At 32.6% G+C, this 23,871-nt stretch overlaps 2 protein-coding genes across 2 annotated transcripts in view; one reads left to right on the top strand and one right to left on the bottom strand.

Annotated features, from left to right (window-relative positions):
* Nucleotides 1-14,330, bottom strand: part of rdgB (retinal degeneration B) — a 148,854-nt gene extending 134,524 nt beyond the window's left edge. Inside the window, 1 exon segment of the mRNA XM_072541108.1 lies at nt 14,149-14,330. The gene's annotated coding sequence lies outside the window, so the exon portion shown is untranslated.
* Nucleotides 14,331-14,486: 156 nt separating this feature from the next.
* Nucleotides 14,487-23,211, top strand: LOC140448059 (protein turtle homolog B-like). Its single transcript, XM_072541107.1, has 6 exons — nt 14,487-14,624; nt 15,369-15,620; nt 15,696-15,874; nt 16,258-16,387; nt 19,774-19,917; nt 20,932-23,211. The coding sequence occupies exons 1-6, from the start codon at nt 14,570-14,572 to the stop codon at nt 21,090-21,092; spliced, it is 921 nt and encodes a 306-aa protein (XP_072397208.1). The 5' UTR covers nt 14,487-14,569; the 3' UTR covers nt 21,093-23,211.
* Nucleotides 23,212-23,871: the final 660 nt, after the last annotated feature.

The following is a 23,871-nucleotide window of genomic DNA, read 5'->3' as shown; positions in this document are numbered from 1 at the left end:
CTGTTTATTACCTCCCTCCAAATTTCACTATTATAAGTATAACCGTTCAAAAGATACGAGGGGGGAACGGACTTTTGACTAGCACTGTATATTACGTTAATTATATTGCTCTTTTTTTCCTAAAATATTCGAGGAGTCCATCTTTAACGAGCTGTAACTTACTCAGTTTACATGCAAATGACTAGAGGTAGAGCTCATTTTAAAAGACTGTTCATGGACTATAAAAAACTTTTATATCTTTACCCCCGAAAAATTAACCCTTGTCTTACAATTTAACGTCGAACACATTGATCCAAATATTCGCAAAAAAAAATATCTCCTTTTACCGACCCAATCTCACTTTGTATTATATCTAGAATATCATATAAAGAAAGAATCTCATTCTTCTTTTCTAAGCTTCATTTTTGTTTTGCATACTTTTTCGATAAAAGGCATATTTTTTTAATTATTCATTCATGAAAACCCGTTAAAAAACGTGAGTCTTTATAATGAAAATTCGCTGTTTTCAACCATAAATAGCTAAAAGAGCATTGCCTTTCGGAAAAAACTTTACTATAGTAACTTTTGTTAAGGATACTACCAGTCAAATAGCAAAATTAAAGTGGAAGTTCACCGGTCATACTATTAGATAAAAAGATGAAAGATGGACTATGGTTATTACAGATTGAAGAACCCTGGAAATAGAAACGAAAATGAGGGATGCGATAGATGAGGTGGATGGATAGAGGAGCGAAGAGTATTTAAAATTAATACATTATTCTTATTGTTAAATTAGGAAATAAACTATGATTACATACTAACTGGTTAACATGCTTCAATATATATACTTATAGGATACAAAATACAAAGAGTAGATTGCATGTTAGATATTTCCAAGGATAAACGTTTCTATAGTTTTTGGTAATTTTATTCCAATTTTAATACAATATACTGACGTAAAAAATCACATACAAAAGATCTATAATTGTTATTCCAAACGAAACTGTTCAACAAAACCGCATTTCGGTTCGCTTTATGGGGAAACTACAAGGTATTGTTTCTTTAATTTCAGGTTTATTTGTACTTTGATGCTGACGTCAATGCCATTTTTTATATCGTGTGTATATTAAACGTCGATGTAGACTGTTCAATGTTCGAATTAATTATTACTAGAAACTTTTTTCGGAGTGAAATCACTTCAATTTGTGATGTAAACAGACACATCTGCCTACACGAATATGAAAGTAACCAGAAAATTCACAAAATAATTATTTTATTTAACAGACTAACATTTTTATTTTTCTAGTATTGATTGTGATTTATATAACGTTATCGGCAGGTATGAAATTGGAAAAAATTTAACTATTAATTATTTTTATAATATTATAATTGTGAGCTATCATTAAGTGCATACCAGTGAGAAGTATGCAATTATTTTACATTCTAAGAGCCAGCCGATAATTTTGCAAATATTTGGTTCAAACTTTAGTATAAAATCACTGTTCAATGTTAGTGTAATATTCCTCCCGGGTTATTTAATAAAACTAAAATGAGGAAAAATTTGATAATTTTGAAACTGTATGATTTTATCTGATATGTTTTTCCGACATAGGAACATGGAATATACAGGTAGTTAACAGATTCATTGCGTAAGGCGAGGATCCGCGTCCAGACCGTTCATTCCTCGGTGCTAACGGGGCTTTAAACATGACTTCTATTTATAGTATGATATTTTATTAGCACGGGAGTTGTGAGTTTATTTGCTACATCAGCATCTAAGAGTAGCATCAGGTAACGGAAGTTACGTCACAGTTGTCACTTTTGTTGTTACCTTTTATTCTGACACGTGTTTGACTAATGCAATGATGGAGAACGCAGAGCCAGGTTGTTCTCAGCCAAAACGTAAAAAATATCCGTAAAAAACTACAAAGTTTACAGAAAAAGAACTTGAATACTTTTTAACACAATCAGATAATGAAGACGAATATATTTCGTCGAAAGACGAATATATTCCATCTACAGACAATGCGGATGGGGATGACTTGGGTAAGTTGGAAACGAGTGAGTTTAAAAAAGTGTTAAATTTGTATTTTTGTAGGTGTCGACGATATTTCGGGAATTGTGCAAGCCATGCAAAACGAGGAGGAACCGAATGAAAATTTAAATCCAAATGGAGGAAATCCAAATACACATGAATGGCAAAATGATCATGATGGAATGAAACAATTTGAGTTTATTAGATGTTGCAACTTGTTGGTAGAGCCACCACAAAGTAAGACACCTTTTGATTACTTTCGTCTTCTGGCGGATGAAACTTTTTTTGAGCTGATAGTGACAGAAGCGAATCTATATGCTGAACAGTTATTTCTATCGGGTGTTACAAAAAGATCTAGAGTAACAAATTGGAAACCACTCATTACCGAAGAATTACATAAATTTTGTGGGCTACTCTTACACATGGGGATATTGAAAACCAACAGACCGCAAGATTATTGGAAAACTGATAGTCTTTTTAATGTAAAGTGTTTCCCAGAAAATATGAGTAGTAACCGTTTTTTGCTAATTCTTCGGTGTCTGCACTTTGCCAAAAATCCAGAGGTAGGAGAAGTTATAGAGGACAAACTGTACAAAATTCGTCCATTGTTAAATTATTTTAATCAAAAAATAAATGACATATATCAGCCTTACAAAAATCTCTCCCTTGATGAATCAGTAATTAGTAGTTTTATGGCGTGGTCGTCTCTGTTTTAGAATGTATACTAAAAATAAGCGCCATAAATTTGGTATAAAAAATATGGTTTATGTAAAAAGTTTATGCTGGTAAATTTGATACTACCGCCGGAACAGACCATTCAAAAAAAGTTGTCATGGAATTGATGCACAAACATCTAAATACAGGTCACTCGTTGTTTGTGGACAATTTTTACATGAGTATGAACCTTGCCGAAACACTTATGAAGAACAAAACATATTGTACAGGAACTCTTCTGGGAAGAAGACAAGGAAATCCAGTAGAACTGACTAAAGCCAAGTTAAAAAAAGGCGAGTCAGTAGCAAAATATAAAAACGGCGTTGTTGTTGGCAAATGGGTCGATAAACGGGAAGTAATGTATATCCACTGAGTTCAGCAATGTTATGGTAGAATGTGAGAACAAACGAAAACAAAAAAACTAAAACCTCTTCCAATCGCCGAATATAATAAAAATATGAGTGGTGTTGATCGCAAAGATCAAATGGTATCATACTATTTTAGTAAACTGTTATTTTTGATTTAACAAATATTCTGGAACAAAACTGTCTCTTTATGACTTTCGACTAGAAATTAGAAGAAATTTACTACGCTCTCCTCAGAAAAATGTTCCTAAAACATTGAATAACTTGTCTGAACGGCATATTTTGAGCAAAATAGCTGAGAAAAATAAAAAAGGAGAAACGAAACGTAGAAAGTACAGGGTGTGTACAGTGAATAAAAAAAGAAAAGATACGATTTATGAATGTCTAATTTGTACTGACAAACCTGGTCTTTGCCTAGGCGCTTGCTTCGTAACATACCATGAAGACCGAAAATTACTCTAGTTGGTGTATTTTTTGTACTATTTGTTACCTATAACGTTTAAGTTGCTCTTATTATATTATTGTTAGTGTATGTTTTGTTACTTTTCAAATAAAACATAATTTTTTGTAGCCTTTAGCGTCCGTTAATATTTGGTGTGAAAATTTAAAGTGAGGTGCTAACGGCGCGGATCCGCGTCCTTTTGACATTTGCTCCCAAATGTGGCATATAACGTCTAACACATCTAAAACATCATATAAAATACCAACAACCAACTCTTATCACTGTTTGTTGAAACAAAGTTCCTAGCACCTGGCATGTTCCTATTAGATTACGTTCGCAGTGAACCTGTTAAACAATACACAATAAGTACTTCGAATGATTTTCCTGTTCTAATTTTTTTATATAACTATATTTATTTACAATCTACATCATTACAAAGTATTAAATAAATGTGTTACAGGTTTTGGGCGTGAAGGAGAGGCATCCAATGATGTCTCACCTTAATCTATTTTGGTTTAGTTTTCAAGTAGGTCTTTTGGCCAGATTCTATCTAGTCTTCTTGTGGCTGGACCGTTGTTGAATAATTCCCTTACTAGCTCATTTTCACGGTGAATGGTACGTTCATTTTGTGACTCCGTGGCTCGATGGATTTTTCTCTGATGAAAGGAATCTTTAAGTCGTAGTGAAGTATTTGATTACTTACGTACCATAGTGCATCCACTATCGATCTTAGTACTTTAGACTGGAATCTGTGTATGATATTCAGCGACGATGGCTTCGCACAGCCCCATAGGTGTAGTCCGTAGAACCAGATAGGTTTGAGTGTGGCTTTATATATAAGAATTTTGTTTTGGGCGTTAAGTTTTGATTTACGTCCAATACATTTGCCGGAATTTTAAGCCGAGCTGTCTTCTTTTGGTCTGGATACGTTTCTTTCAAGTGTGACGTTGGTCAAAATGAAGACCAAGGTATCTAGCGTCTGTTACTGTTGGTATTCTTACATTTTCCATTCTTACAGGTGGGCACATGTTGTGGCGGTTGGTAAATGTTATTTGAGTTGACTTTGTTTTGTTTAATTTTGTTCTGCATTTTGTATACCAATCACTGAGTATGTTCAGATGATGTTGCAGGTTTTGTGAGGCTTGTATGGGATCTTCATTTACAGCTATTATTGCTACGTCGTCAGAAAGCAAGCGATTTTAGTATTATTAGTCTCTGATATATCGGCTGTGTAAAGTGAGAAAAGCAGCAGCCCTAGAACACTTTCCTGCGGGACTCCTAAGTTGATAGAACACAGGTTGGATTGTTGGTCTTTGAATTTTACAGAGAAATATTTATTTGATATGTAGGGTTTAAAAGTAGGAGGAATTAGTTACTGGATAGTGCTATTTTTACTTTGTAAAGTAGATCTCTGTGCCAGAATTTGTCAAACGCTTGTGAGATGTGTAGAAATATAGCGTTGTAGTATTTATTTTCTTCAAGACTTTTTGATATTTCGTTTACCATTCGATGGACTTGTTGGACTTGATGGACTTGTTGGGCTGTGGAATGATTTTCCCGAAAACCAAACTGATGTTATGGTAGTAACGTTAGGAATTCATGATTTGCGTATATCCTTTGTAGCAACAATCTTTCAAAAACTTTGCTTGTATTGTACAGTTGGGAGTAGGCTGATGGGTCGATAAGATGTTACTTCATTTGGCTGTTTTCCTGGCTTGAGGATTATAATGATTTCAGCAAATTTTCATATTTTTGGAAAGTATGATAATCTTAGCATGCGGTTAAATATAACTGTTAGCAAAGTAATGGTCTTGCGGGGATGGTCTTTGTGCTGAGATTAAATCACAACCTGCGGCCTTTCATGAGTTGAGTTTGTTTGTTTCTTTCTTGACTTCTATAGGAGTAAAATTTTTAATTGGGAGGGACATTTGACATGCTGCGCTAATTAGTTTTTCCATTTCTTCATCAGGGTCTGCTGGCTATGTTTGAAATATATTTGTAGGATGTTCACACAAAGACGCCCGCTTTTTCTTTGTTGGAACAGGCCCATTCGCCATTTGGTTTACGGATGGGAGAGATAGTTGTGTATGGTTTCTTAAGCTTCTTAGTCTCCTTACATTACGTCTGGTCATTTGCTGTAAGGTTTGTAATGTGTAATGTTCGAAGGTTTCGTTGTTTGCGGCTTTGATGGCTACTCCAATTTGCCTACGTAGTCTATTGAATATATGTAGATCTATGTTGTTTCTAGACCTTTGCCAGGTTTTCCTTGCACGACGTTTTTCAGCAATGAGTTGGCGAATGTGCAGGGGAACATTTGTGGTATGTGTTGGTTTGCGTTCAGTTCATGGTGTAGATTGTCATGTCGCTGTCTGCACAAGTGTGGTGAGCTGCTGTATCTATGTCATGTATAGATTTAATCCGCAGATTAAGATTGGTATTTTCTTCTAGATAGGATTGAAAATCTGCCTAGTTGGTATTTTTTTAAGTAAGTCGAGGAGGTGGTGGGATGTTTATAACTGTGGTACTCAGGCTCATAATAACCGGTGTATGATCCGATGAGAGATCATAGATGGATTCTATTAGACAGTTGTTTCTGGACACACCTTTGCTTATGTAGTAGTCCAGTAGATCTGGAAGTTTTCTAGGGTCACTCAGTCAGTACGTAGGGCGCTAAAGTTAATTTCAATAAAGCTGACTGGTCTTTTTTCTCTCAGATAGTAGATGAACAAAAAGAAAAAAGTAATAATGAAAAATCATATAAAAGTTTTATAGAGTCTCTAAATCATGCTACAAAACTAGCAATCCCACAGAAGAGAACAGGGATCAAATCAGAATTTAGCAAAGTTTGGTGGAATCAGAGATGTGCAAATGCTATCATATCTCAACAAGAAGCCTTTCTGCTTTACAAAAGGCAGTCAAATTTAACTAACTATTTAAAATATAAAAATTCAGTAACAGTCGCAAAAAAATAATATTACAAAGCAAAAAATATCCTTGGCAAAATTTTTGTAAACATCTTAACAGAAATATTGTTCTGAAGCTATTTTCTTGTGGCATTTTAAATTAATTAATATTTAAATGGGAATAAGCCACAATTAAAGGTTAAAATACATTTATTGACGTTTCAATTTCCACTTCGGAAATCGTTCTCAAAATACCTAAATGTATTTTAACCTTTAATTGTGGCTTATTCCCATTTAAATATTAATTAATCTTAACAGAAACACACCTAAAAGATATATGGAAATAATATAAAAAGAAATTAAAATATACATTTACTCCTCAAAAAATAGGATCCAAATAGGTGAGTGGGTAGAAACGTTCTTCAATAAAATTGCTCCAAGTTGGGTGGAAACAAATATTCGTCCGATTATTTCACTGAGTACGGAGAATATAGATAAGGAATTCTCAAGTATGGAAATAAAACAAAGCCCCAAAACTAATAATAATAGAGCACCCGAATTTAATAAATTTATTATAAAATGTTCGCTAGATTGTTCTGAAACTATTTTCTTGTAGCATTTTAAAGTAATTACTATTTAAATGGGAATAAGCCACAATTAAAGGTTAAAGTAAGGTTATTGACGTTTCAATTTACACTTCGGAAATCGTTCTCAAAATACAAACCTGTATTTTACTACTAACAACCTACTAATAGAATTAACAATGTTCGAACACAAAAAAATACACAAACAAAGGAAAAAGAAGGAGTACCAGGAACAAATAATCAAAGGTATAGAAGAAAATCGAAAGAACAACCAAGTAAGACAATGTTTTAAGGAGCTTTAGAGATCAAGGCAGGGTACCAAGCAAGAACGGGAAACAACGACAACTGACAGCTTATTACTGACGACAAGCAAATCGAACAAATCTAGAAGAGGTATATCAACTGTTAAACGACCAGTCTAGCAGAAATACATCACACATAGAAGTGCATATAGCTAAAATAGAAGACCAATATACCCGACATACGAAGAAGTAACCAGAATAATAAGGCACCGTGCAGATCCACAGACCCATATACAAGCCAATTCAAGGCATTTGGCGAGAAGAAACAACGCCAGATGAACGAAAAAAAGGGATTATTGTACCAATCCACAAAAAATGAAACAAAAAGCCCTGTATTAACAACATTCTTCTGTACAGCCATATTACAAATACGTTTTTGTTGATGGCGCTTTCTTTAACCAATCTCTAATTAACTGGCCTAAAAATTAAATTAGAGAATTATATATACAAATATTAACATACCACTGACAAAAAACCAACCAGTTTCAGCTATTATTGTAGTAGTAATAGCCTGTGATTAGTCAAAACAAAACTAGTACACATGCTTTTTTGTAACCCTTTAGTATTTAGTAGTTTTTAAGTAGCTAAAACATTAATTCGGCCAGTAGTTATTTCCAGTTTTTAAAAAAATGATTTAAAATATTAAAATTCTAGAATAAAAATAAAATGTTTGCATTTTCCTCTTACTTTTAATTGCTTTGGCATTTATATAGGCCAAATCTTTATATTAGCCAAATTATTATAATGGGTGTTTTTTAGAGGTATAGAATTGTAAGTTGGCAACACTTTTTTAACTTTCGTCCATTTTGACAGCTGTCAAGTGATTTATATTTAGTTTGGTTTGGCATTTCAATATGAATAGACTGACGCCTGAACAACGCTTCCAAATTGCAAATTTATTTTGAAATTCATGGTGTTGTTCGAAATACGTATCGCGCACTACGTCCACTTTATGGCCAACATAATCGTCCATCAGAGCAATTAATTCGATTAGCCATGAAACGTTTACTCTAAATGATAATACGCATCTACAGAGAGGTCGTGTAGTGCGTATAGAAGAAGTTGTTGCTGATGTAGAGCGTAGCATAAAGGAAGACCCGAATCAGTCTATCCGCCATCGTGCACAGCACTTTATGGAAGATTTTGCGAAAAGATCTTGATTTGCGTGCTTACAAAATCCAACTCGTGCAAGAATTGAAGCTACATGATCGTCTAGCAAGGTATAGATTCTGTGAATATGCCCAAAATCAGAGTGCCGTTGATCCTGATTTTCATAAGCGAATTTTGTTTAGCGATCAAGCTCACTTTTGGTTAAATGGCTATGTCAACAAACAAAACTGTCGTATTTGGAGTGAACATAATCCTCAAGTGTATGTTAAGACACCATTACATCTAGTAAACTGACTGTTTGGTGTGCTTTGTGGGCTGGTGGAATCATTGACGTACTTCTTAAAAAACGATGCTGGCCAAAACGTTACAGTCAATAGTGACTGCTATAGAGAAATGATTACGAACTTTTTCATTCCTCAATTGAACCATGATGTGGTTGTGGTTTCAACAAGATGGCGCAATATGCCACACCTCGTGCCACAATTGGTTTATTAAAAGAAACGTTTGTAACCGCGTATTTTCACGTTTCGGACACGTGAATTGGCTTCCAAGATCGTGCGATTTAACAACGCCAGACTATTTTCTGTGGGGATACGTGAAATCGCTAGTCTCGTTGATAAGCCTGAAACGATTGACCAGTTGAAGAACAACATTTGCCGCGTTATTGCCGATATACGGCCATAAGTGTTGAAAAAAGTCATCGAAAATTGGACCACTAGATTAGACTACGTTAGAGTCAGCCATGGCGGTCATATGCCAGAAATCATATTTAAATTATAATGCCAAAGATTATGTTTTGAAAAAAGTCAATTTCATGTCAATTTATAAAAAAATTATCTTCTATTCCATTTCAAAATTCTATGCCTCTAAAAAAACACTATTTATAGTCCAAAAGAGAAAAAAAACCAAATAAAATCAACAAAGTTAGTCTAAATATTTAGATTATTTTGTGACAAAAAAAGAAGGTACACGTGAAGATAAGGATTGCAGTGTTCTTTCACTTGCAATTTGCAATAGAGAAACTTATAACGTACTAAGCCTATATGAGCCTGGAACCCTAACTCAGGTGGTCAAAGAACTTGAATCCATAAATATCGATATAACTGCCTTACAAGAGATTAGATGGACTGGAGAAGGCATACAAAAAAAAACTAATAAATCTGTAGTATTTTTCAGCAGAAGTGAACAGGACTACCGATTCGGCACAGGCTTCATAGTCAAGGAAAGTCTTGTGGGGTCAGTCATCCTTCAAACCCGTTAACGAAAGGTTTTGTTATATCGGACTAAAAGGACAACTCCATAACTATTCCCTAATTGTTGCCCATGTACCGATACCGATATGAAGAGCAAGTAAGAGACAACTTTTTTTGAGAAACTAGAGGAACTAACAAATAATCTCCCCAAACAGGACATGCATATTATCTTGGGAGAAGCAGCATACAGACTAACTATAGGTAACCATAGTCTCCATGATGACAGTAATGATAATGAAACACGATTAATAAACTTTTCAGCATCCCACAACCTACTAACAAAATCAACAATGTTCAAACATAAGAAAATACACAAAGAAACGTGGGTCTCCTACGACGGCGTCACAAGAAATCAGATCGATCATGTTTTGGTAAATTCCAGGAGGGGTAGTAACTACTTAGAGGTAAGAAGACTAAGAGGGACATAGGGATAATTTTCTGGTAAAAACGAAGATAGCAAGAATAGCGTCCCAAAAAATCCACAAGAATACGCCAATAGCATTATGGAATACCGAAGTTCTGAGGGATAATAAGACAAAGCAGAAATTTCAGAAGGCTATACAGATAGCGCTAACACAGAGAAAGGATTATAACAACATATACACTGCCTGTGAAAATATAAAATTAACTTTGACAAGCGTATCAGATAAAGTACTAGGGCACACAAAGAGAACAGCAAAAAATGGTTCGATGACGATTGACATATTTGATATGACGAAGTCTATATTTATCAGGAACACTAGCATTACCTGTTGATTGAACGCCAATATGATAGTAATTTCTATATCTTCTTGCAATTTAAATCGAGACAAATTTATTGGCAGCGTAATTTGTTTCCCTCGCTAAATAAGACTCCCATGTTTTATTGCTTTGATGCTAAATATTGATCGGGATTTTATGACTGATAGGTTTCGTTAAGTGATGAATGTCTGGCGCCAGCCTTTGGTGAGAAATTTTAATAGATTTTTTATTTAATACATTTTATCAGATATGTATAAATTCTTAGTCTAACATAATTTTAGTTGCTTAAAATAAATCGCATAGTGAATAGAGCATATACTGTATTTATATAAAACAGCTACAATTTTATCCACGCGGCAATATTTATAATTGAAAAAATGTGATTTCAAAAGAATATTTGTTTTATTAATCAAGTTCTGAATTTCCGAAAACCATATTGGTTCACAGTAAAGATCGAAAACCAAATAAAAGAAAAGGAAAAGGCTTACTAGAGGTGGCTAACCACAGGGGATCAAGTAAACAAAAAAGACATAAAAAGAGAAAAAAAAACAATTTTAGCAAAAAAAATGTAAAGCTAATGTCGATTTCTTAATGAGAAGCCCAAAAGCAAAGAAGGCATGGAAAATGTTGAGGAAATTCAGACAGAATGCCCACGAAAGGGTAAACATAGAACAAATACAAATGGATGAATATTTAACAATGCTTATTTGATGAAAATACACTGAAGGAATGCAAAATGAGCTACTTAAGCTCCTTACATAAAAAGGGAAACAAAAAGACCCAATAATTGTACAGAAATATGCGTCGCACCTTCTCAAATTCAAATTCATTTATTGATGTAATTTTGCCAGTAGCCTAACACGCGTCAAAATAAAAGCAGAACAATAGTTCTACTAAAAAATCTTAAATTCTAATTACATAAAAACACATATCAGATTGAGTTAAAATAGTTTAAAATTGAAATTTCAGATATTTCTCACTACTATAAAATACATTTTTTATTAAATTTCCTTAATTTTATTTTTAAACTGAGTTTTGGGAAGATCCTTTACGTTATCAGGCAATTTATTATAAAATTTAATTTCCCAATACTCTGATCCAGTTTGACACCTCTTTAGCCTCCAGTAGGCTGGAACAAGATCACATCTGTGCCTAGTGTTATGATCATGCACCTCTTCATGGGTCCCAAAGTGCCCCCACTTCTCTTAAAAAACATAAGGGTCTTATATTTATACAAGGAGGGCACAGTAAGAATTTCCAGAGTCTCATAGGCCAATCTGCAATTGTCCATAAACTCAAGGCATGCAAGAACTCTTATAGCCTTACGTTGCAAACCAAAGACTCGCGGCATTCCTGCTGAATGCCCCCAGATCTTCTGTGGGTAAGGTGTATGTGAAAATCATTAAAGAAAAGATAGAGGAAAAGCTGCAGACTTCAGAAGAACAGTGGTTTTCGTCCCGGATAGTAAAGTTTGGATAATAGATTTTCTATAAAACAGATTATAGAAAAAAGAATAGTGCTCAACACTGAATTGCACATTGTATATGTGGACCTCCGAAAGGCCTACAATAGTGTTCAAGTCAACCATCTGTGGAAAGCAATGAAAAGTAAAAAGTAAATTATACCATCATAAATGCCGTAAAATCACTTTACCAAGACAATGAATGTAGGAATAAAAGTTAGTCAAAATGACTCAGAACCATTTAAAGTCTACAAATGACTTCGACAAGGTTGCTGCCTGCCACCAACCTTATTTAAACTTTATATAGATGAAATACTAAAAAACTGGAAGAAGAAATGTTTACAGATGGGAATAAAAACTTACGACAACTATATCCATAACATTTTGTTAGCCAATGAACAAATAATTTAAGCAAAAGACAAAGCATTGTCTACATGATAAAAAAGCTGAAAGAAGAATTTGAAATATGAGCTTTGGGAATATGAGGAAACAGAAGACCCAGAGGAAAATAACAAATCAATAAAACAAACAAATGAATATAAGTACTTGGGAGCCACTTTAAAAAATACAGGAACAGATGTAATCAATAAAATAAAGAAAGGAAAGACAATAACAGGACACGTCATTAAACAGTAAATAGATATGCTGCCTATAACTTCTTTACCCTACACAAATGACAACGAAATGTGGACCTTTGAGACAACATGTACAATTACTTTATTATCCAAACCACCAAAAGAAAACTTTGCTTTCCCAGAAACAGTAAATTTTATGTACCAAAAATATAATATCTTGGATTATAGCAGCACTACTATCAAGAAACTATCAGAGAGATTGACAAGAACAAGGAAAATTTGGGAACTTGGGCAGAGCATAGCAATCTCTTAAGCTGATTAATAATTTATGTCACCACCTTCAGCAGTAAAAGATCGAGAAGAATAACATAAACAATATTTGTGTTAATGCAAAGGTAACTGATCTAACAAGCAAATTAATTATGAACCTAATTCTTAGAGCACAGGATTATAGGTCAATCATGTGTAGAGTAGTAACTGCAGTAGACACCCAGAAACTCTACCTTTTAAATATGGATCTTACATACACAAATTACAAAGCCTTCATAGATATGATAAAAAAATTATCCATTGAGTCCTTGTTTAGATGAAGCATTACAATATTGCTAGGACAATATGAGGACTCATACAATGAGGAAACTTTCTTGAATAAAGCAATCTAATTTAGATATGTCAAAAAATAATCTCTATGCATCATCCCTCAAAATGGTTAAATATATCTAAAAATCATCCACACGCTTTTTCTTAAACTTGTCACAAATATTATAGCATGGTGAACAAAATAATATACTGCCTATTATTGAAAATAACTCCAAAAGTACAAAATTTACGTACTTACATATACTTAGCAGATATTTATATATTTTTTTTATTTATTCTTTTAAGGAATCAAATTTACTATGTAATTGATGAAAGTAAAAATACAAGGTGTTCAATTTAAGATAAGTAGGATATTAGCAAATATGGCCCCAGTTGAGCCTTGATCTAGGAAAGTACCAAAGCAAATAATGATTGGATGATCAGGTCATTGTAACATTAGTTTGTGTGTTATTATCAAGTGTTACAAAATGGGTTAGAAAGTATAAAAAAACATACAATACTTATCCCAATAAAAAAAAATAAGAGAAAGTTACATAGTTTTAAAAAAAGTTATATACTTTGTTGTTTAAAAAAAAGTTGAATTAAGTACTTAGTAGTTATATTTGTAAAACTATTTTTCCGTTTCCTGAGTGTAGATTTTTTCCTGTTTCCTTATTAAATTGGTATTGTAATTCTTTTTTAAACAGTAGGTAAATCAAATACAAAAACATATTAAATCAATGGTCAAGTTACTAGGTAGTTATACCAAACCCTGCAAAAATATAGTTTTTTTTTGTTTAAACCTACTGTCAGTATTAATAAACACAATTAAAGACTGCTGTGTTAATCAGTCTCGAAAAATTTGATGGAATTTATAAATGTTTATGTTATTGTAAATAGAAAATCTATGTTCTGTTTTAATGTACTTCCTGTATATATAAATATTTATTCAAATAAACCCTAGAACTGAAAATGTCTGATTTGTGTGAATCGTTTAAGTTACCTAATTTTTAATTTTTACTTTGAAACAATATGTAGGTATAGATATATGGATCCAAAAACTAAAACAAATGAAACTGAAACATTATGTATTTTATCACTTACCTTAGGAAAAGTGAGAATATTCAGGTGAATTGTTTCTACTTTTCTGAACTGTGTTCCTTACTTGTTGTAGAAATACATAAAAGTCTAACACCAATTCAAAAATACAAATATTTTTCAAAATTTCGTTAAATCCGTCGGCACATCACTTGAGAAAATCGTATCACATCTGACATTTACTACTACCAGGGTCAACCTATAAAATAAAATCAAAATAACAAAATTAAATTAAGCAGTTCTGCCAATATTACGTTCCGAACAAATACAAACGATTTGCTTACAAAAAAACGATAATTGTTTTTTCTAACGTTGGCTACAGATAATCACTATTGACATAAACGTCAAAACTTGACATATTTACCTTCATTATTTTTGTGCAAATGTATAAAAAATATTAATTTTTGGACTAAAATATCATGGAAGAATGTATAAAATTACAGAATTTATTGTGTATCTCTATATAATATATGCTGCCAATGGTAAGACTACAAAACTGGCTATTAACTTTCATATGTTTCATTTCATTTTTAAAATCAAATTTAGAATTTTGTATAAATAGATTTTATGACTTTGTTGTAAAAGTTTCGTATTTTATGAATAAATCGTTGGCCTATACTTTAATAAATTTCATCATAGTGTCGGTTATTGTTTTTCATTTCTTTATAGTATTTATTTTTGTTTATTGAGCTATTCTGTTCTTTTCCTTTGTGTTTTTATGTATTTTGTTTACTCGCAATTAAAATGTTTATTGTCATGTTTAATTTAATCTTTAGAGTTATTGGTTGTTGCCTACTTATTCACATATTTTTTAATATTGATTAAGGCCAAAAGTACTAAAATGAATAAACACATTATACTAAAACAAACTCCACAAAAAAAGAGGAAAACAATAGTGTGAGAACCACAAGTAAGCTAATAGTAACACTGAAACAAAGCCAAATAAAAAATTCAGTACACGTTGGAGACAGTGGAAATGGAAATCTACAAACAACTAGTACACATAATAGATCAATGATAAGATAAGAAATAAATCACAAAATTATAAAGACCTATAATAAAGAAAATGAGACACTGTTTTGAAGTTTTGAACATGTTTTACACTATTTTGTATTGTAGTGCCTGTGAATTTGAAACATTAGAGTACTTATACTTTTTGCTTATTTGTGAATTTGAATAATTTGATGTTGTTTTATAACATTCAGATATATTATTTTTGTTTCTAGGTGAAATAGTAAGAGAAATTTCTGTAAATATTGGTAAAAACATTACAATACCATGTCTTCTTCACCAGACCAGAGATGTAATGTGGGTGAGAGAAGGCAGAGAAGATCAGCAGCATGCCAGGATGTCTGTACTGGAAAATGGAGCTTTGTTTATCTCTCAAGTTGATAGAAATGACACTGGTGTATATGCTTGCAGCAGAGAAAATGTTGTCAACTCAGATGTTACAGCAAAAGTAAAACTGACAGTAAGAAGTAAGTTTGATTTACAATTGTTTTATTTGTCTGGCTTAAAATATTATTTATTCTTCATTGTCTTTTAATTTTCAGCTCCCCCACCTGCATTGGCCAATGTAGTTGTAAGACCTAGTACTATTCTAGCTCTTCTATTATGGGAAGTTGATGGTACTGGTGGATATCCTATTATAAATTTTACAGCACAATATAGACTGGGTTTTACCAATAATAGTTGGATACCAATCCCACCTAATAATATTCCACAAAATTCCGTAAGTTAACACCAGTTTTTAACAACTTAAGTCCTTAACAGCGAATGGCAAAAACAATAGAAGATTATTATCGTTTTTGTTCATTTGCAATTAGTATTACCACTATCAACTTTTTTGTGCAAGTATGTATAACAGTATTCCAAATTGTTGGCAAACAGAAATCATATTCTCTTCTAGGCATGCCCTATCATTGTTGCTGTCATAAAATATGTTATCTCTCGATTTCATCCGAAATATAGCATATAGTTCCATGTCTAATATGTGGACATCTTCAACTTCTGTGTCTATATGCAGTAGATAGTAGATTTATGGGGTTAAAAAACTTAAACAATTTTAATATATTTGATTACTGTACTTAATTATTTATAAGCTATGGTTTTTAGAGACAAATTGATGTGTATAATCTTAGTCCCAATACAACATACCAATTCAGAATTTGGGCAACAAATCAATTAGGAAAAGGTGTCATAACTGAAGTGTACGGTACTACACTATGTGTATATACAGAGCAAGGTAAAAAATATTAAAACACTATATTTTTATAACTTCGTTTGACCAATTATCTGGTAAAGTAATAAGCTTTCTTTTTAGTTTATGTTATATATAAAAACATTAAAATAAGTCATTTTTAATTGTGGTTTTATTCTAATTAAATATAGTATCTAATTAGTTTTTTCTGTTATTCAAGTTCTCTATTTTTAAAATCTTGTCACACATCTTTTTCTTTGTTGTTTTTGATTCTGATAGTTTTAGTAGTCTACTGATTTTATTCAAAATATTTAACTGCTTAGTCTTATATATTTTAATTATTAGAAGGCATGTTTTGTAGCAATGATATAAACAATTGTATTGTCTTTTGTTGAAATAGTTGAAAATTGGTGAATTATAGATTGTACCCACATCCCTCTCCAAACTGAGATGGAAATATGGTTTGTATGTTCGCTACGACTATATTTATGACTTTAAAATAGATATTAGGGCCTACTTGAGCCTCTTGTCATCGAAGTTTTGCTATAACAGCTACTTAGACTTTTGTCTTTGCTGCACTATTTGTGATCACCAATTGGACCTTTTCGGTGCTTGCTACAAGACAGTCCAATAAGTTCTTGGCACACAAAAGAAAAACAAAAATTTTAGAAAGATTGTCATTTATTTTTCAACATAGCCTCCTTTTAGTTCGATAATGATGCTCCAACTTCTTTAAACTCATCTGAAAAATAAGTTTTCTTTAGATCTGCAAAGGTTCTTTGCTTGTGGCCTCTGTGGCCGATGACCTCTTCATACGACTTAAATTTCTGCCCGCCAAGTGCCTTTTTTAAGTTTGGAAACAAAAGGAAGGCACATGTGACCAAATCTGAAGAATACAGTGGATGGAGCAACAGTTGGTTGTCAAATGTGGCCGTGCCGGTGGAGGTGTGAGCCGATGCGTTTTCATGGTGGAAGACACTTTTTTCTTTGCCAAATTGCACCGTTTTTCTGAAATTGGGCGTCGAATCGGCACAATAATTTGGCCCACTAGATCCCTGTGGTGGTTTTTGCCTTCTCTGGGTAGTTGATGTAAATCACACCTTTTAAATTTCCGAAAAAGGGTGGCCATCATCTTTCTGGCTAATAAGAAGGTCTTCACCTTCTTCTGACCACGTTCGCCGGGTGATATCCACTGTTTCAACTGTTTGTTTTGTTTGCTTTGTTGATGGTCACGAATCGATGCAGAAACTACTTCAGATTGCGCTTAAATAGCGTTAAACACTGCTCTGAAGTTGCGCTTGTCAGAAATGAGCAAACGTGGCATCCATCGCGCAGAAAACTTTTTGATGCTCAAAATATTTTGCAGGATATTATCCACAGTCTTTTAGGTGCCTACTGTCTGCTAATAATCGGCGGGCTGCTAATACGAGATCGTGGATTTTTGTCATGTTATCCTGGGCAGCCGTGCGGTCTTTAATTCCGCTGCGCAATATTCCTTCCAAAAACAAGAATCGAATCAACAACCGATATTGCTATTTTTCCATTTTTCTGAAAGCCGCGCACACGATCACTTCCACATGCGATCAAAACAAATCTATGAGTCCGTTTCAGCTTAAATTTCGACAATACAATGTATTACACAATAGTAAATTCCGTTTAAGCGGAGTATGGTTATTCCTGGCAGAGTTCGGTATATCGGAAGGAGGCTAATGAAATCTGGATGTCGTCTGATACTTGAAATCGAGCCGTTCTTAGTTTACACTCTATCGTGCTTACCTCACAAAATGAGCGATGATGACGAAGGATAAAGATTTCTCCTACCAGAGCAAGGTCTCACTTATCAGAGTAGAAATCAATGTATATAATAATTACATTTATATAGATATCAAACATTTAAGTAGCTAGCATATACAGGGAGATTGATTATTGTCAAGAAGCTTAGTAGATCTGTTGTAGTAAAAGATACAAAAAACGTTATTTACAAAAATTTCAGACATGTTTAACTCCACATTTTAAAATTTGTTGCAATATGATTTTTTAAATAAATTCACGAAATGTTATATTAATGAAACAAATAATACTTTTTGTGTAACGATGCGCACTTTGAACTCTGAGTGTAAGGATAATAAAGGAGTGAAGGACTCTCTATGTAAAGTGTTATTGTTCAATTTAATCATGACTTAAACTGATAAAATATGTGGAGAAATATCATTAGAGAAAGAAACTTATCGGCAATTAAATATGTCTATATGCTACCACCATTTTTAATACTTTTTTCACAGTGCTTTATGATCTAACAGAGTTAGATCTCCGAGGGCTCTAACGAGCCCCTTGGTTTCTTAGGAACTCTTTGCAAGGGGGCTGATGGTATTCTCCCGAAGTCTCTTTTTATCTTCGGGTGTTGCCGGTTTGGTTTTCTTGGAATTTGCTATGGTCCATGTCCACCAGCCATTTTTGCCCTTTTCCCTATCTTCCTTTGTTGTGCTCTAGATTGGCGTTTTTGAGATTTACTTATTTATTTTTTAAATTTAAAAATCCGAAATTATACTTCATAATTTGGAATTTTCAAATTGTAAATAATAATTCTTTGGTGTATGTGCTAAAAAGCAATTCTAGCGTACTAACGAGATCAGGAATTGTTTTTTGATCGAAATACCTTGAAATTTTTTGGGCTTCCTCTCCCAGTGGTTGACTTTTAATTAATTTTATTTACAGTTTATAAGAAGAGAGTTTTAATTATATTATTTGTAGATTTGGACGTTTTAAATTAAAAATTTTAATCACAATATATTTTTTTAAAAGATTCAGTTATTAAAAGTTATAATAATATTTTATTTTCTTAAAAAATATATGGTAGGATTTGATCCCTAATTTTATAAAATGCAAAAATTTAATGCTAAGCATTCTACGACCACGCGGCATCTACATAAGAAAATATCTAAAGTTGCATTTGTTGCTCCACTCTTATAGAAGCAGTAATAGCCCTGACATGACCGCTTGCTAGTGGCAGAATAAGGAACTAAAATCTTGTTCAACTTCTTCTCTATAATGTGTATAACTTCTGCCGAGGGACTAAAAAATGGCAGGGAAAGATACTTCTATATGCTCCATATTCTTTGATAATAAGTTACAACTTTTTATCGTTGTGATGAGGAAGTGAAGCAGATTTCAAATTTAGAATAAAATGTATGGTTATCTGTTTAATAAAAAGATATAGCTTTGATCTGGCACGCGTTATAAAACACTCTGTAAGATTGTAACTAATTTTAAAATATGACAAAGCTATCTACAATGTTTGTAAATAACTTGTTTTTTGAATATTTTACTACAACAGATCTCCTGAACTTCCCCATGTTTATCAATAGTATCCATAAGTATATAACAATATAAAAAAAAAATATTTTTCGATAATAATAATAATAATTTTTTAGAGCTTGCCAGATATTTCCTAGACAATGCTGATAAGTTTGATACAACAGTTTGGGCTATTGCAGTAGGAATTGTAATGGGCACCTTGGTTTTGCTTGGTTTAGGTACTTGTTTTCTTCTATATCAAGAATGTAAAGTCCCTGGAGGTAAGTAAAATAATTTTTGAATTTGTAAGTTAATAATATAATGAAATATTGACGAATAGATTACTGAAATAATCACATTGATACACAAATGAGAGCAATATGAAACTACAAAAACAAGGTATAATACTGTTATTTACGTGGACTCTAATATAGTACTGCCAGGATGTATATAAAGACAATCAAAACCTGAAACATATCCACCAGAAATGTGACTAGAAGAAGAAGCTCAAAGAATATAAGTGAAGGCGAAGTAAGCCTGGTTATAAATAAACTCAACAATGAACTAGGTCCAGATACGATAAGATCAGAAATGCTCAAAGTTACAGAAGAACTCGTAATTACATTGCATCGCTTCCTCTTTAATCCTATATATCATTCTAGACAAAGGCCCACTGAATATTAATCCGAGGATGCAATACCTCTAAGAATTTCATTTAAAATATGGCTAGTTGCCCACAAGATTGAGGCCAAATGTCAAATGACAGTCAACTGTCAAATTGGTTTTGTCGATTTATAAACATTTACAGATTAAATCTAATAATTTCTTAATTTTTAAAAAATTTTGAAAACTACATTCGGATTGAACATCTCATCTTCATCATCATCTTCCTTTTCTTCCTCATTATCCTCTTCCTCCCCTTCCTTTTGATTTTCTGTTTTGTTCCGTTTCGCGTCGTTCCTTCTCCGTTAAATATTTTATTGGAGGCCATTTTACTCTGAATATAAAAATAACTTAGTCATTTTGGATACAATTGTGCCCATCGAGTTTGAGGTATACTTCTATATTTAAAAAAGTTAAATTTCAATAAAACATATTCACAATTATTTAGAAGTAACACTACTTCCAACATTGCACTGATATATAAACCCCAATTGACTTTTATTCAAACTAATATTTGAAGAAACAAGTACACTTACCTCTTACGAACAATGCATTTCTCGCCATATTGCTTTTGACATTAATTTAATGCTGAACATTTAAGTATTTTTTTTAATTTGGTTATTTATGAATAGTTATAGAGGAACAGGAGATCATCGAGCTGGTTCCGAATATAATCCTGAATCCGGGATTCGATCCAAACAACGTTTCCGATCAACTTCCAGATGAAAATTCGAACAGTGAAACGCCTTTACGATTAAACAATAATACAGTCGTACAACCTAATCATTGTTAATTTTAAGAACTGATAAGGCCAGTCGTTTGCTGTAACAAATATCCTTTATGTTCTACAATATTTTGTAAGATAAAACATGTTCCAGATATACAGCTTCCTTTATTGTTGATACTTAATTTGTTACAGCAATTTAATGTTTTGCTTGATAGCAATTATTTAAACATTTTGTTTATTTATTTATTTATTATAAGATAAGACTGTGGGTATATTTTTTAAGTAAACTGTTTATTTGCAATCTACTGTAAAGTTGGCATGGCAAGATCGTCCTGTAAAGTAAGAGCGATGTTACATAATGTTATTTTCAATGGTAACTAGTAAAGGGAGAACGAAGCATCTTTTACTGATCGAACCCCCAGTTTATTTTGATCTCTAATTCTAATCTTTTCAACTATTAAAGTGTGTTCCTTGCTTATTCGGCACTCGTGCCTTAAGAATGAGCACATTTGATATTTACAAAAACAATGATACAATTACTTACTCGATATTCAGAATCTTGACCCAGTTCAATATTAAATAATAATGGATATTATTTCGTGTTAATTAGTCTTTAAAATACATAAAAAAATCTTAATAATTTCTCTCATTATACCACACTACATCATTAACCACTTAATGTACACATTAATTTGGAGTCTACCGATGTATACCTTGTTACCAAGATATAGTAATACCTTATTTCCTTCCTTTTTGTAATTTTTTCATATATTTCTGATGATAAAGTTGTAAAATTTAGTTCAAAAATATTTTGTGCACCGGCCTATAATATGAACTGTAAACTTTGCAAATGTAACTCAGAAAACACTACTACTTGACAGAAACGAAAATAAACTAAAGTACAGTTACATCTAAAACTCAACATGAATTGTGATAAGAACAAAACATGAGTAATTCATCCGTCAGGGATATCTATAACATGGTAAAAAAAAATGACATTATAAATTCGTCATGAACGGGTCAGAATAGGTCATAAAACATTTGAATATAATAACAAATTAATAATAATAAAAAATTAAATAAATAATAATAAAAATAATAAATTCGTCATGAATGGGTCTTGAAACAGCCATAAAACCTTTGAATAGCATTGTACAACGGTCGAATGTGTGAGACACGGGCAAGTCCCGAATTTACCGGCAAGCTGCTCCGTGTCAGACACGGGATAATGCATTAAGTGGTTAAGAATATTTAGTAAATTTGCTGATGAAATTGTCTTTGTAGGTGTTGCACCTATTTTACCAAATCTTCAGGCCACTGCCTTTTGGGTCTAGGCATTATTGGTGAGGCGTTGATTACCTCATTATTGTAGTGAATTGTTGTTCCTGTGTTTGGTTATACATATACGGAAAAAATGTATAGTTACTATTACAAAATTAGTCTCCCTTCATATTCTGTATCAACGTCCACAATGAAGTGTTATACCGAGTGATAAACCCGTGATCTATGCGATTGTTTCCTGATAAATAGTGTTGCTAAGCTCAGGAAAACAAAAAGCAGCAAATGGAACTTTGCCGCTTATCAAAAAACAGCAGAAAACAGTAAAATAGTAATTTCAAAACATAAAATCTTATAGTCAATACCTGATTTTTCTTATTTTAATTGTTCTCAATAATTGTTTTTCTATATTTTTTATGTATTTTTCTATATTTAGTCTATTTAGAACTTCTTCATGTGTTTTTCGTGCAAGGAACTTTTAAAATTATCCTGTACACCAACATTTCAAGTGCCTCCCACTTGTTCAGACTCTTATAGTCAACATTTTGACTCGATAGAGAACAGCAGACCAAACAAAATATTTTATAAATTTAAATCTCAGTTTGATATCTATCAGAATAAACTATGCATCTTGCAGAAACTATCTCTAGCTTGAACAATTTTCGCTTTAATTTCTTGTTTTGTGTCAAGCTTGATAGATAATCTGCTAGATAATTCAGGAGCCAAGGTATTTGTAATGATTTACCTGTTCTAATATCTTCCCAATTATCTTTTTAGGTAAAGGGACATTCTGCCTCTTTTTGATTATCATTATCTTGTTTTTTTTTCTCGTTAATCTTAGTAGAAGGTAAGCTACTTAAGTAGACTTTGACCTTTGACCCCTCATCAATTAACTTTTTGTGGAGGCTTCGGCTGTGACGTCACCGGAGCCTCCACCAAAAGTTAATTCATGAGGGGTCAAAGGTAAAAGTGCACTCAAGTGGCTTACCTTCTACTAATCTTCATTCCAATGTCTCGACAAACATCTTTAAGTTGATGTAAGACTCTATAGATGGAGTCATCTGCATATGTTATATAGAAGTTTGTTCTGTATTCATTTTTATGAATACTCTTACTTATACTAATATATCTGGGTATTTGAGCGTCAATCCTAATCTTGACACTTTGCCTCCAATATAAGTATCTTGTTAATATGAGGTCTTTATCATCTAAATTAATGTTCTGTAAATAAGTTAACATTTAATTATGATGTACGCGGTCAAATGTCGTCGAAATCGACAAAGCATAGGAAAACATACTTTTGTTGGTCGTAACACTTCAACAACAGTACTTGTAGAGAAAACAAAGCTTCTCATGTCCCCATTCCGGTTCTGAATCTAAATTGGTCGTATCAAAACATTATTTTCCATCAATTTGAGTATTCCAAGGTAAACTTCGTCCCTAGTTGATTTTTAATTGTTCAATGGCATATTCCACCTCGACTTTTAGAATTGATAGGCTTTCATTAGAATTATTTATCGTAATATCAATTTGTTCATCGCAGAACTGCTCTTGTATACATTTTTTC

The sequence above is a fragment of the Diabrotica undecimpunctata genome, chromosome 8 (genome assembly GCF_040954645.1).
Source record: "Diabrotica undecimpunctata isolate CICGRU chromosome 8, icDiaUnde3, whole genome shotgun sequence".
NCBI classification, from domain to species: domain Eukaryota; kingdom Metazoa; phylum Arthropoda; class Insecta; order Coleoptera; family Chrysomelidae; genus Diabrotica; species Diabrotica undecimpunctata.
Note: the sequence above shows the minus strand (reverse complement) of the source record. Positions and strands in the feature narration are given on the sequence as shown.

What these genes read in the sequence shown, in the direction of transcription:
- LOC140448059 (XM_072541107.1), top strand. Translation starts at nt 14,570, where the DNA reads ATGTATAAAATTACAGAATTTATTGTGTATCTCTATATAATATATGCT. An exon ending in TATAATATATGCTGCCAATG is followed by an intron (nt 14,625 to 15,368) that starts GTAAGACTACAA and finishes TTTTGTTTCTAG; the next exon opens with GTGAAATAGTAAGAGAAATT. An exon ending in ATGTGTATATACAGAGCAAG is followed by an intron (nt 16,388 to 19,773) that starts GTAAAAAATATT and finishes ATAATTTTTTAG; the next exon opens with AGCTTGCCAGATATTTCCTA.